The 14,957-nt window shown below is 48.9% G+C and overlaps 1 protein-coding gene across 3 annotated transcripts; it reads left to right on the forward strand.

Annotated features, from left to right (window-relative positions):
- Positions 1-126: 126 nt before the first annotated feature.
- On the forward strand, positions 127-10,251 carry LOC139174474 (ADP-ribosylation factor 6-like). Of its 3 annotated transcripts, none has more exons than XM_070764875.1 (2): positions 127-488; positions 5,790-10,251. In XM_070764875.1, exon 2 carries the CDS (start codon positions 5,825-5,827, stop codon positions 6,350-6,352), a length of 528 nt encoding a protein of 175 aa, XP_070620976.1. In that variant the 5' UTR covers positions 127-488; positions 5,790-5,824; the 3' UTR covers positions 6,353-10,251. The 3 variants fall into 3 exon arrangements, with proteins under 3 accessions (XP_070620976.1, XP_070620978.1, XP_070620977.1); XM_070764877.1 differs by lacking the exon at positions 127-488 and adding an exon at positions 1,111-1,201; XM_070764876.1 differs by lacking the exon at positions 127-488 and adding an exon at positions 1,187-1,311.
- The last annotated feature ends 4,706 nt before the right edge of the window (positions 10,252-14,957 follow it).

A 14,957-nucleotide genomic window follows, 5' to 3' on the forward strand; every position in this document is an offset into this window, starting at 1 on the left:
GGGAGGAGAAAGAGGGAGGGGAGGAAAGGGACCCGCCGTCCGCCCATCGCCCTCCCTCTTCCTCCTCCTCCTCAAGGCGCTAGCCCTTTAAGAGGCGGCGAGCATGCGCGCTGACGCCCAGCCGTTGGACGAGGCGGGGGGAGTGGGGAGCTGGGGGGGCGGGGGAGGCTCCCTCGCTGCGTCCGCACCCTTCCCTATTCCGGGACCCACGAGCTGCTGCTGCTGCCGCCAGGGCTCGAACCCACGGCGGCCCGGGACTCTTGGAGGGGCAGCCTCTCGGCCGCTCTAGGGCCGGGCGTGGGGGGGCGGCGCGTGGGAGCCGGCCGGGCGAGCGGATGACTTGGCAGCAGCACCCAGCGGGGGCCCCCGCGTGGAAGGTCGAGGGCCGCTTCCCTTTGTGACGCCGCGGGAGAAAGTTTCCCAACGTTCCACCGGGGCCTTTGATCCCCCCCCCGCGGGAGAAAGTCAGCCGCCTCCTTTCCCCCCAGGTGAGTGGAAGGCGCAGGGTGGGGAGGGGGCTGCTGGGGGACCTTTGGGGAGGGGAGAGAGAGGAGGGGACGGGGCCTTTTAAGGCGTGACCCCCCCCCCGGCTGAGCCCCTTTCTCCTGATCTCTCCCCCTTCCTTTCCTTTCATCTCCCCGGGGGCGCCGCCCTTGAAAACCTTCCAGCCTGGCCTTTTTTTCAGGCGGGACACGCGTGTCAGCCCGGTCGTGGGAACGCAGAAGTCGTTGGGCGGGGAGAGATGGGGGGTGGAGGGAGAGGGAAGGAAGGGGGGCAAGAAAGGGAGAGGCCCCCCCGCCTCTTTCCTCCTTGCAGACCCCCTCCCCATCCCGAGGCCCACCTTCACACGGCCCCCAAAAGGAGGAGGAGGAGGAGGGCGGGGCAGGGGGGTCGTGTGAAGGCTCTGGACAAAAGTTGGAGGTCAAAGGCAGGACGGGAGGGGGGAGAAGAGGGGAGGGAGGGGGGGCAAGATCGGGCCCCTCGCTCCGCCCTCCTTTCCGGGGGGTGGGTGGGGGCAAAAAGGTGGGGAGGGGAAGGTTTAAACCCCCCCCCCCATCCACTCCCACCCACCCCGGGCGCCGCCTTCCCGAGTGGAGCCTTCGGGGGGGGGGGGAGCTCGGATTTGAATTAAAACTGCCGTTCCGGACGAGGCAGGAAGGGTTTGAATCCCGGCAGACACGTGTTCGGATCCGGAAGCGCGGTGCGTCCTTGTCCCGCGCGTGGAAAGTGTGTGTGTGTGTGTGTGACGGGGGGGGGGGGGCAGAAGAGCCCCGAACTTCCTCCCCCGGGACTTCCTTTCTTGGAAACAAGGTTGCAAAGTTGTTTCTTCTTTTCGGTTTGTGTGTGTGTGTGTGTGTGAATGAGTTTGTTTCGGGGTGGTTCTGGAATGCTGGGGGGGGGGGGGGTCCGTTTCTTTTTCTCGGGGGGGGCGTTGTCGTTGCAAGGGGGGCATTTTCCTGGAGCAAAATCTCTCCCACCCACCCCACTTTGGAAGTGCAGTAACAAACGTCTTGCAAAGCCTTCCATTTTGGGGGGTGGGGGGAGATAAATCATCCCCCCTCCGTCCAGAGTCATTTCACGTTGGCTCAAGGACAGGGCTGAGATGTCCGAAAGCCCTTTGGCCTCTCTCTCTCTCCCCCCCCCACTGGAAACCTCAACCGGGCTCTTGTCTGAGCTGGGCCTGAAGGCTTCAGCCAGCCCAAAAGCCAGGGGTTGAAGGGGCTTTTTGGGGGTGTCCCCCCCCAAAAAAAGAGAGAGAAAAGTTTCCAGGTCTTTGGGGTGATTCAGCATAACTTCCTCCTCCGAAAAGCTGAGCAGGTGTTGGAGAAGCTGTGAACAAGGCTGGCAAGGCTTTTTTTTTTTTTTAAGTTGGGTGTTTCCTCTTGAAAACGGTTGAATGCTCTGATTCCCCCCCCTTCTTCCTCCCTTCAGAAAGGAAAGAAAGACTGTGAGAGAGAGAGAGAGAGGGAGACGGCCCACCTGGGCCTCCCTTTCAGTAACCCTCCCTCCCTTCTTTTTCTCTTCCTTTCTTCCTCTCGTCTTTCTCCCCTCCTTCTCTTTCTCTGCTTACTCCTTCTCTCTTTTTCCCCTTCCTCTCCTCCTTCCCTGTCCTTTTTTCTTCCTCCCTTTCTCTCCCTCCATCTGACTCCTTCCTTCCTTTCCTCTTTCCTCCCTCCCTCCCTTTCTTCTTTCCTCCCTTCCTCTCCCTCCATGACTCCTTCCTTCGTTTCTTTCTTCCTCCCTTCTTTCTTCCTCCCTTCCTTCTTCCTCCCTTCCTTCCCTCTTTTCAGCCTTTTAAACCTGGGAGCTGAAATAGCAAAGCCTATGATGGAGGTGGGGGGAAGGTCCGATGAGTGGAGATCTGGGAGTTTGGGAGCCTGTGAGACCGGGGTGGGGGGGAGGTGGCCTGGGGGAGCTGGGGGGACAGGTGGGACACTCCCCATGGGAAAGGGGGCCGGGGACAACTTCAGCAACACATACATTGAAAGGGAAGGGAGGGAACCCAGCTGACATGAGTTTCCAGGTGGAAATGTGGGTTGGAAACTTCCTTCAAAGCTGGCTTGATTTCCCCTTTTCGTCTCTCGCTGTGGACTAGGGCCTTAACAGACAGGTGCATTCGACCAGGAAGGTCAATGGGTACCTCCCTCTGGACTGTGTCGGGTTAAGTTCTTGGAGAACTTCAGAAGTTAGCGAGTGGGCTCAAATTCCCCGGGCAGAGCAGAGTTTGCAATGAGTCGGTAGGCCTTCCTCGCTGAGATCTAGTAGGGTGAAGAGGCGGGGCATTGTTTCTGCCAAGGTCAGCTCTTCGCTCACCCGTAGAGCCAGGCCAGCCTTCCCCTCCCCCCTCCCTGAAAGCTAACCACCTTGCAAGGTGACTCAGGAGGCAGCCTTGGGCTCAGCAATTGTGGCTTTGGTGGCTTTGCTTTTAAAAAGTGTGACCTTCGTTTTTTGTGTGTGTGTGTTGGAGGGGGAGGGTTGGGCTGCCTGTTCCAAGAAGGTTCCGGAAGCCCGTGTGGGTCCAGCACGTAACTTCCTACATGTGTGATTAACTCTCACACGCTGAGATGGGCAGCTGGTTGAACTTGGGACGACGGGAGAAAGGTTGAGGAGCTGCCAGGGAGGCGTGTAGACGGAGTCCTCATTTAGTGACCGTTCAAAGTTACGACACCGCTGAAAAAAGTGACTTACGGCACAGTGACACACAGTTACAATCTTGGAGGGGTTCCCACGATTGAAATTCAGGTGTTTGGCAACGGGTTATAGACTTATAGAACTTATAGAAACCTAGAAGATTGACGGCAGAAAAAGCCCTCCTGGTCCATCTATTCTGCCCTTCTACTATTTCCTGTATTTTATCTTAGGATGGATCTGTGTTTATCCCAGGCAGGTTTCAATTCAGTGACTGTGGATTTACCAACCACGTCTGCTGGAAGTTTGTTCCAAGCATCTACTCCTCTTTTAGTCAAATAATATTTTCTCACTTTGCTTCTGATCTTTCCCCCAACTAACTTCAGATTGTGTCCCCTTGTGTTCACTTTCCTATTGAAAACACTTCCCTCCTGTATCTTATTTAACTGTTTAAGATATTTAAATGTTTCTGTCATGTCCCCCCTTTCCCTTCTGTCCTCCAGAATCTACAGATTGAGTCCATTAAGTCTTTCCTGATCAGTTTTTGTAGCCCATCTTTGGACCCATTCAATTTGATCAATATTGATTGATAGAATTGCACGGGTCAATTATGACAGTTGCAAACATCCTTAAGGCCTGTGATCCTTTTTTTGCGACCTTCTGCCAAGCAAAGTCACTGGGGATACCAGATTCTCTCAACAACCAGGTTACTAAATGACCCAACATTATTTGATCCCATTTGGTGACTTTCCAACAAGCGAACTCGCTTGAAAAGCCCGGATTCGCTCAACAGCCAGGTTGCTAACTTAACAAGTGCGGTGATTCACAACGTCCATGGCCAGAAAAGTCATAAATTGGGGCCAAACCTCACTTTAACAAATGCCTCGCTTAACGACGTACATTTTGGGAGCCCGTGTTGGTTGTAGGTTGAAAACTGTGGAAGTAACTTTGCGAGGTTTTGCGCTGGGCGAGCGGGCGATAATTTGTGCCTTTCCAAATTCCTCGTCCCGCCCGTTGACTCACAGGAGGAAGATTAATTGCAGAACATGACTAATTGCAATGCAAATAACGCAGGTGTCGCCTGAGTTACAGCTTGGGGAAAAAAAACTGGTCGGTGGACTTTTGGGGAAAAAGAAGATTGAAAAACCCTGAAATGCAGGATGGGTGTGACGGCTCTCGGGTTTAAAGGTTCCTGTTTTCGGCCTCCAGAAGGAAAACTGTTAAGTCCTCGATGTAATGACCGCGATTGAGTCCAAGAGTTTTATGTTGCTAAGCGAGAAATCCGTTAAGGGAGGCCGTTTTTTTTCTCGCGATGTTGGTGAAGTGAATTCGTTGGGTCGATGGATCGGCTTGTAGGCCGTATCGAAACGCAAAGCTCCCAACCCAAACGATGACTAAAAAAAAATATTAAAGAATTTAAAATGCAATTGTAAGAAATAGCAATAGGATTTAGACTTATATACCGCTTCGTAGTGCTTTTACAGCCCCCTCTAAGCAGTTTATGGAATCTGCATATTGCCCCCAACAATCTGGGTCCTCGTTTGATGAAGGAAGGAAGGAAGGAAGGAAGGAAGGAAGGAAGGAAGGAAGGAAGGAAGGAAGGAGCATCTAGACTTATATACCGCTTCATAGTGCTTTTACAGCCCTCTCTAAGCGGTTTATGGAATCAGTCTCTTGCCCCCAACAATCTGGGTCCTCATTTGACCCACCTTGGAAGGACTGGAGCCAGTGGTGAGATTTGAACTACTGAATTAAAGCCAGCAGTTAGCTGAAGTAGCCTGCAGAGCTGCACTCTAACCACTGTGCCACCCCGCTTCTCTCTATATTAACGGTTAGTGACAACGCCACTGAAAAAGGTGACCTATGAACGTTTCAATTTTATCTCACTTTATTTCAGAGAAGAAACCTAGAAACATAGAAGATTGAGGGCAGAAAAAGACCTCCTGGTCCATCTAGTCTGCCCTTCTACTATTTCCTGTATTTTATCTTAGGATGGATCTATGTTTATCCCAGGCAGGTTTTACATTCAGTGACTGTGGATTGACCAACCACGTCTGCTGGCTGGAAGTTTGTTCCAGGCATCTACTACTCTTTCAGTAAAATAATATTTTCTCACTATGGGGACAATGCAACAGTCGTAAGTGTGAAACGCAGTTCTACGTCACTTTTTTTGTTGTAACTTTGAACGGTCGCTAAATGAACAGTTGTAAGTCAAGGACTAGCTGTTATATGTGTTTTCAGGTTATTTACTATTATCATATTGGTTGTTGTTGTTGTTGTTGTTATTATTATTATTATTATTTAGATTTGTATGCTGCCCCTCTGCGAAGACTCGGGCCGGCTCACAGCATATAATACACTGCTCAAAAAAAATAAAGGGAACTTTCCAATAACACATCCTAGATCTGAATGAATGAAATATTCTCATTGAATATTTCATTTGCACAACTATTCCATTTGCACAACAGCATGTGAAATTGACTGTCAATCAGTGTTGCTTCCTAAGTGGACACTTTGATTTCACAGAAGTTTGATTTACTTGGAGTTATATTGTGTTGTTTAAGTGTTCCCTTTATTTTTATTTTTGAGCAGTATACTGTATTTAATATTTTCTTATTGTGTTTTCAATCCGTTCCTTTCTTTCTCTCCTTCCCCTGCAGTCTTGTATGGACTGTGGTGGTCGTTGCCTGCAGCCATGGGGAAAATGCTATCCAAGATCTTTGGTAACAAGGAGATGAGGATTTTGATGCTGGGCTTGGACGCCGCCGGCAAGACCACCATCCTTTACAAGCTGAAGCTGGGCCAGCCGGTCACCACCATCCCCACCGTGGGCTTCAACGTGGAGACGGTGACCTACAAGAACGTCAAGTTCAACGTTTGGGACGTGGGCGGACAGGACAAGATCCGACCCCTGTGGAGACATTACTACACCGGCACTCAAGGGTTGATCTTTGTGGTGGACTGCGCCGATCGGGACCGGATCGACGAGGGCCGCCAGGAGCTCCACCGCATCATCAACGACCGCGAGATGCGGGACGCCATCATCCTGGTCTTTGCCAACAAGCAGGACCTGCCCGATGCCATGAAACCTCACGAGATCCAGGAGAAGCTGGGCCTCACCCGCATCAGGGACAGGAATTGGTACGTCCAGCCCTCGTGCGCCACCTCGGGCGAAGGACTCTACGAAGGCTTAATGTGGCTCACCTCCAACTACAAGTCGTAACGCCGGAGAACCGGAGAGCTGACGGCGATCACGGGACGGGCGCGACCTCCCTAACCCGACGAGTCCTTCAAAAGTTCCTTCTCTTCCGTCTGTTTCCCACCACCGCTCCTAACCCTCTTCCGACTCTACCCCAACTCCGGGCACCATCGAAGGTCGAGGCCTGGAAGATCTGGTTGCTTCTGTCTCTCTCTCTCTCTCTCGTTCGGAAGATGCCTTGATTTCTGCGGACGGAACAGCGGAGGGGAGGGGGTCCTTTGGGCCCCCACCCACCCCATCGATCCATAGCTACCTACCTGCACCCCCTTTGGGACATTCCCGCCCCCCAGCCCTCGGAACTTGGGGGGTCTTCCGAACGAGTCGAGTCTTAAGCCAAAAAAGGGAAGAGCGTTGGCTGGGACCAATTCCAGGAGCTCTGAGTTGACTTGGGGAGGGGGGTTCCCTCCCCCACCCCTCCAACCTTTTAAAGGTGGGGAAGCTTGGCCCCTCCAAGGAACCGAAGTTTGCTCCACCTGCGGCCTCTTGGAAGCCATCGTTCTCCTTCGGCACGGCACATTGGCGGAGGAGAGCGCGTCGAGCTTCCGTAGGTGTTGAGTCAGCCGGCCGGGCTTTTCTTTGGGGACGGGAAGTCTCGGTTGAGGGGGGGCAGGTTTGCTTCCGAAGGTTGCCGTCTCTTCCAGTCTCTCTCTGCCGGGAACGCCCTGCCCCTCGCCTCTCTCCTGACCTGTTCCACCTGCTTGGATGGAGACAAGGGCAGGCACGCCTAGCGCCCGACCGAACCCGTTTTTTGGCTCGGCTGCCGGGAGGGCGTGGAACGGAAGCCGCCGTGCTTTGGTGGCTGCCTCGTCTCCAAATTCCTGCCGACGGATCCATGGAAGGGGGGTCCTTCCCTTCCGGTCAACGTGGGACCGCTCGCCGCTCCAGGGGGACCGCAACGGGATTGTCCGCCACATTCCTTTGACTGGCTCTTTCGGCGAATCCAAACTTGGTTGCCGTATCGGGCAGACCGGCCCCTTCTCTCCCAACCTTCCCGCCATGTCCGTCTTCGGTTCCCCCATCCTTGGGAGCCCCCTCCTTGGAAATGGACCTCTCTTGGCTCGATCACAAACACACACACACCAAAGTGTGCGGGACATTTCTTGAGAACACAATGTGCTTTTTACGGTTCGGTTCCAAGCGGTGGGTATAAATCCTCTTTTTTAAAAAAATAATAATTGTACTGCTATACAATCCATTCTGTTGAGGCTGGGGGGGGGGGCACAGTTCTCATTTCCCAGCACCTTAGATTGTGTGGCCTTCAGCACAGATCGGTAGTTTTGGGTGTGTTTTTTTGTTTCGTTTTTTTTGTTTCAATGGTGGGCCCTTTAAGATGGGTGGACTTCGATTCCCAGAATTCCGGGGGAGGTTCTGGGAATTCTGGGAGTCGGAGTCCACCTCTTTTAAATAAAGGGGCCACGGTTGAGAAAACCTGGCATAGACCAAAGAGGAGGGTTTTTTTTGCCAGGATTCTCTAAGGGTGCTACGGTGAGGGGGGGTATATAAAAATCCCTCCCCCCTGATTTTAAGTCCTTTAGTTTGCTAAAGAAACCCACCCCAATCTCTACTCGCTCGCTTTTTAAATCCTGTTTTCTGGATTCTGCTTGGATCTCCGACCTTGGCAACTTGGAAGACTTGTGGACTTCAACTCCCAGAGTTCCTCAGCCAAAGCTCTGGAATTCTGGGAGTTGTAGTTTCCCAAGTCTTAAAAGTTGTCAAAGTTGGAGACCCTTGTTCTGGATGGTAAAATAAGGGGGCTGGACTCATCAGGCTGACTCTCTCCTTAAGCAGTTTTTAATTCCTCTGTCCTCTCCCCCCTTAAAAAAAAAAACAACCTCTATTTTAATAACGAGGGCTTTCCGCCCCCCCCCCCCCCCCCCCCCCAAATTAGCCCACAGAGAAATTGGGGAGCATCGCAAATTGGTTGTGATGCGGAGAGACCTGGATCCCCCCTCGTCCTCCAATTTTCAAGATTCACGGGAGGGGTTTTGTGGTGTCCCTTTTTTTAATCCCACCCCTCCATTTAATCATTCAGATTTTCTCGTTCCCGGGCTCCTGACAATGGTAAGAGGCGCGATTCTCATCCGAATCCTTGAAACTTGAATTCGGACCTGCTTGGCGGAACCTTGGAATGAGAAAAGGGGGGGGGGGATTGGATTTCCCCCCCCCCTGCTAGAGAGAAGGGGGGCTGCGCTAACCCTGGAAGGGGAGGGGGCTGGGGTGGGTGTGAAATCAAGTTGCACTTTTTCTGTCTGCCGTTTTTTCCACTGGGGCTTGCACTCTGGGTGTGATCGGGATCCGGTGTGATTCAGCGGCTGCTTGAGGCGTGTCCGGGGAGGAGAGAGGCTCTCGGGGTTGTGCTGAGCCAGCGGGAAGTGCTCTTTTGCGGCTGTCTCGCCATCCCCTCCGATCTCTGCCGAGCGCTTCCTGGATTTCACAATGCACAGGAATAAATCTTGCAACGAGTTCTCACAGATTACAGGTTGTTTAAAAATTAAGTCGAGATGGAAACCAGCATAGTGTGATCTAAGATCCATCCGGGTTGGGGGGTTTTTCCCCCCTATATGTATTTAAAATTTTTAAATATTAAAATTTGGAGAGAAAAAAAAGGTTTACAAATTTTAAAAACGCAGGCAGGAGTTTAAATGCAGAGCCCTCCAAAAAATATATCCTCTTTTGGTGGTTTTTTTCCCTTGAAGATAATGGGTGGACTTCGATTCCCAGAATTCTCCACGCCAACGTAGCCGGCAGGGGGGGATTCTGGGAGTTGGAGTCCACCTATAGGTCCAAGTTTGGTTTATGCCATCCAGGGAATTGGTAGGGCAGGATAATTCATCCCGGAGAGATTTATGGAGGTAGGGGAGACCCTGCTCTCAACATTTTGGAAAGAAAAATCTGACTTGGGCCTCTGGGCGTGCATGGTGTACGTTGCCTTAATGGCTTGAGGACTACCCTCCCCATCATTCCCCATCTAGCAGTGGAACAGATGGGATTTGTAGTCCCCCCCTCCTCTATCTCTCTAGGGTGCCCAGAAGAACGTAGGGCATCCAAATTTAAGGGAAGGAGCTATGTCATGCTTTTAACGTATGCCCCCCATCCAAGTTCTGCATGTTTGGGGTGCTGGAACTTTCTTTGAAAATGGGGCTCCCTCCTACTTTCCTTGGCTGGGAACGCTGGGTCTTGTAGTCCTAATTTGTCTTAATTGGCAGGCTAAGTATTCTGAAGGCACTTAAAATCCTCAAGCACCCCCCCCCCCCTTCTTAAATGTTTTTAGTGGCCTTCCCCCCCCCTTTATCGTTTTTTTCTGTCTTGTTGGAAGAATAATTCCAAAAATAAAAAATCACTCGTCAAACGCAGGGCCGAGGGTCATTATTCCTTCCCTGCCCTCCCCAAGCCTGGTGATGGTCGGAGAATGATCCCGTGTGAAAATAAACCCATTTTTATTTTCCTTTCCTCCTCCCGATGCCTCTTCCATAAAGGCTGCCACTTAAAGGAAAAACAAGGTACTTTTTTTCCCCTGTCACTTAAAAAAAACTGCAGCTGGCAAACTTGAATAACGCTGATCTGTTTCGAGGGTTGAAAATAAAATATAAGGGTGGTGTTGGTTGCTTTTTCATTCCCGTGAATTTAAAAAAATGAAGGGTGTGTTTTATGGGATGCTAAGCTGCACACGCAAAATGTACTGTACATTGATGGCTGGAATTTCTTTAGAATCTGGGGGGGATTTTTTTTGAGGGGGGGCGGTGTTTGCACACGTTCCTCGTGGCTTTCAGTGCCTGGGGTGGGAACCCTCTATTACAAACAAGGGCTCACTGTTATTTTTTTTTTATAAATAAAATAAAACGATTTTCAAATCTTCCTGAAAAGGATGTGTCTTTTTTTGCAAAAACCCCCAACATCTCTCTCTCTCTCTCTCTCTCTCTCTCTCTCTCTCTCTCTCTCTCTCTCTGATCTGTCCGTCACTAATTTGCCGTTCTCCAAATGGGTTCAGTATTAGTAACTCCTAAGAAGTTTTGTAACTTTTAAAACTTGGAGAATTCTGGGAGTTAAAGTCCACAAGTCTTAAAAGTGGCCAAGTTTGAAGATCCCCTGCTCCAAAGAAAATCATTGTAATATATCTTGTGAATAAATAAAAAAATCGAATAAATAATATATAATTTTAAACCCATGATCATAGTTCCCTCTAAGCTGAGCAGTGAGCAATCGCTCACTTAAAAACCATCATCAACTCAGAGTTTTCCAAACCTGCCCAGAAGCCGAGAGGGAAAGAGAGAGGGAAGGAGAGAGAGAGGAAGAGAGAGAAACAGATAGAAAAAAGAGAGGAAGGAAAAGAATGGGAGTAAGGAAGAGAGAAAGAAAATCAAAATCTAGTTTGAAACTAGCTCAACTATTTAAGTGGCATTTTGATATTGATAGAGTTGCCCTATTATGAGCTCACTGTTATAGACACACAGTACAGTATTTTATTTTGAAATTCTCTGAGGCAAAACAGGGTGGGTTTTTTGTTTGTTTGTTTGTTTGTTTATTTCTGTGCTGCCCTGTCCCGAAGGGACTGCCGCTCAGACACTATACTTTTCTGCCCACCCCCCAAAAAAATTAGAGGGAACACTGCCCATGACTCAATCCTACACATCACTTCCAGTCCCCCGTACCACAAAGAATCATAATGGCCCAATTTGCAAGCTTTGTGACGGAATTTCAGAGGTGTGATCTCGCTAGGGCAGTGTTTCCCAACCTTGGCAACTTGAAGGTATTTGGACTTCAACTCCCAGAATTCCCCAGCCAGCGAATGCTGGCTGGGGAATTCTGGGAATTGAAGTCCAGATATCTTCAAGTTGCCCAGGTTGGGAAACACTGCTCTAGGGCAGGGGAAAACTGCAGGGTCTTTAAAACGAGGGCAAGTTGGAGTTTGTGTCGTTTTGCCACCTTTAAATGGGTGCGGTGGGCAGAGAGAAGAGAGCTGCATTTGTGGTTTAGGCTAATTTTTTTTGGTATTGTTCCTCTTAATTCTGGCTTGAAACGCAGCTGTGATTGATGTCAGTCATCACAAGGACTGCAAATTTCATTTCCTTCCTTCCGCCTTCTATTACTGGGAAGGGCATCTCAAGTCCCTTGGTGTGGTCCCGAGAACTTCTCCGTTTTAGGGAAAGGAGAAATCTTATTTTATTGCATTGGGTATTGCAGTAAATGAAACCTAATGTAATTGTGCATCAGACCCACGGGGGGAAATGTTGTTTTCCTATCCTTGCCTGAAGCCCATCCTTGGCACACAGGTGTCCTGAGAGATCCCCCACCCTCACCTCGATTCTCCCAATTATGGAAGCTCATGACTGTGCTTTCTGGTAGAAGTTGTCTCTTGTTGGGTGGACACACACTTCCTTAAAAAGCAAGAGCAAGGTGATTTAGTTGTTTAAAAATAAAAAGGCATTTGAGTTTTTTTAAACGTTTACTAAATGTTAAACGTTTGGTTGCCATACTATTAAAATATATTTATTTATTTTATTTAATTTATTTATTAGATTTGTATGCCGCCCCTCTCCGCAGACACGGGGCGGCTCACAACAATAACAAGAACAATGTAAGAACAAATCTAATAATTTAAAAAACAGTAAAAACCCCATTATTAAAAGCACACAAACATTCCATGTATAAACTGTATAGGCCCGGGGGAGATGTCTCAGTTCCCCCATGCCTGACGGCAGAGATGGGTCTTAAGAACTTTACGAAAGGCAAGGAGGGTGGGGGCAGTTCTGATCTCCGGGGGGAGCTGGTTCCAGAGGGTCGGGGCCGCCACAGAGAAGACTCTTCTCCTGGGTCCCGCCAAACGACATTGTTTAGTCGACGGGACCCGGAGAAGGCCAACTCTGTGGGACCTAACCGGTCGCTGGGATTCGTGCAGCAGAAGGCTCTATTGAGACTCTACAAAAAGTGCAAGGACTAAACCAGATGTTCTGGATGCTGCAAAGGTCATAAGGGTGAGGACCGGCCATAAAAGTTAGTTGTTGCAACCCAGACTTGAATCTGGGCTTCTGTGGATTGAATCCAGTGCTATAACCATTAGGCTGCACTCACTTGTAAAGCCTTGAGCCAATATGGCAAAAGAAGGGAAAATGTTGGACATGTTGGCCATGCAGGAGGGTTGACAATAATAATAAAAATAATAATAAAAATAATAATAATAATAATATTATATTTGTATGCCGCCCCTCTCTGAAGACCCCTGACCCCAGGCCCATCGGGAGACTCCCTGCTCTCGGAGGCAGTGTGAACAGGTTATGGCAATGCTTGCGCATGTGAACAACAGGCAGGAAGTGGGCATAGAGAAGAATGCAGGGAAGCTGAATTGTGGCTCTACCAAACCTTGGAGGGATGTTGGCTGTTGGTCACCGGAAGCAATGAAGCAATGAGACACGTTGCCAATGCTCCCAGTTGCTCCCTGGCTGGACTGGGACCGAATGATGCGAAGCAGGCGATCTGCAGTGGCTTCATGGCGCAATGCTCATTGTCGCCGTGTTACAGTAAGACTTAACATCTTGCATGAGCCTAGCTTCAGAAAATGGATCCGTGTGCTCTTTTGCAATTAGGCAACTCCCAGAATTCCTCAGCGGGGTTAAGTCCATGCATCTGGGAAGCTAGTGCCATAACTGTGGTTGGTTTAAAACGGGCTTAGCTTGGGCCATTGTGAACTGTCACCCAGAGTTTATAAATTAGCCTTCTACCTGAATCCAGACATTCTCGTTTCGGCCAAAAAATCCAATTGGGTTATTTGAATGGACAATCTCAAAAGTTATAAACATAAGGAAGGAATGTAAGATTGGTTTACATGATCGAGGGGTGTAGTATATACCACACACACACATACACATCCAAGCCACAAAAAATAGGGAGTCAAGCTATTCCCTAAAGTACCTGATGGCAGGAAAAAGAAGCAATGAGTGGAAACTAAATAAGGAGAGAAGCAACTTGGAACTAAGGAGAAATTTCCTGACAGAACAATTAATCAGTGGAACAGCTTGCCTCCAGAAGTTGTGGATGCTCCAACACTGGAACATTTTAAGATGTTGGCCAATCATTTGTCTGAAGTAGACACATGTGTATGTGTGTGTGTAGTATATACTACACCCCTTGATCATGTAAACCAATCTTATATCCTAAGCAGGGGGTTGGACTAGATTAGAAGACCTCCAAGGTCCCTTCCAACTCTGTTATTCTATTCTATTCTCGACTCTTAAAATTGCTTAAACTTATCGTGGTTATTTTTTCTTTACTATATCCTTCCTTCTTTTTCTCCTTCCCTCACTGTTTCTTTTTCCTTCCTTCCTTCCTTCCTTCCTTCCTTCCTTCCTTCCTTCCTTCCTTCCTTCCTTCCTTCCTTCCTTCCTTCTTCTTTAATTTTTAAAATTGCAATTATAATATTACATGTCATTATTTAAAAGAGAACAGAGCACCTTCCTGGATTAATCCCTGGTGCTTTTGAGAAAATGGGGCAGAGGGCAGGTGGGCTGAACGTTTGCCCCCCACTTGCTGACATGTGACAGGTTAAAAGCTTGTTCCCTTGTCAAGCCTGGCTGAGCCAGACTAACTACTGTATGGTTAATATTCCACCCTTGTTCAAAGCCTTTCCTGCCATTGAGTTTGCTTTGTCGGCTAACCTTGCAAATTGCAGGAGGGGCTGTCAATTGGGGAGAGATCGACCCATGGTGGAATATTAAAGCTGGGCAAAATGAAATGCTCCACCCAGGAGCTCTTCAAGAGTTTAGCAGTCATTGTACTGCCTGGGACATTTTTTGCAAACAAGATTTTGACCTGCAGAAAGAGGAAGGAAGGAAGGAAGGAAGGAAGGAAGGAAGGAAGGAAGGAAGGAAGGAAGGAAGGAAGGAAGGAAGGAAGGAAAAAGAAACAGTGAAGGAAGGAGGAAAAGAAGGAAGGATATAGTAAAGAAAAAATAACCACGATAAATGTAAGCAATTTTAATAATTTCCAACTCCTGTTAAATTGCAACAATCTTTTCCCTATATCTTATCTCCTATCTATAAACCATAAAGTATTATAATTTCAACCCTGGTGTTAGCAAAAGCCCAGTAAGAATTGGCAGAAGGAACGAACGAACAGAATAGAAGAGTTGGCCTTCTCCGGGTCCCGTCGACTAAACAATGAGTCTTCGGAGAGGGGCGGCATACAAATCTAATAAATTGAATTGAATTTGGACAAGCCAAGCTGTCTGCAGCTGTTCCCCGGCCCCACACGTAGAGCTTCCTTCCAGAATCAGAGGGTTTCCCTGCCCCAGATAACATTTTGATTTAAAAAAAAAATCAAATGCCCCCCTTGCTTCAACTCTACATCCCTCCCAACCCTTTGCTGCTTGAAAACCATAGCATTGCACAAAATGCAATCCCTCCGGATCAGAAGTCTTCAAACTTGGCAACTTTAAGCCTTGTGTGGACTTCGACTCCCAGGAAACTGAAGTCCACAAGTCTTAAAGCAGAAATTGGACTTAAATTTGGAGCACTAAATGTTTTTCCCATCCAGCTTGGATTCCAGCTGGGTAATGCTTTTTAGATTTAAAATTTAA

The sequence above is a fragment of the Erythrolamprus reginae genome, chromosome 11 (genome assembly GCF_031021105.1).
Source record: "Erythrolamprus reginae isolate rEryReg1 chromosome 11, rEryReg1.hap1, whole genome shotgun sequence".
Taxonomy (NCBI): domain Eukaryota; kingdom Metazoa; phylum Chordata; class Lepidosauria; order Squamata; family Dipsadidae; genus Erythrolamprus; species Erythrolamprus reginae.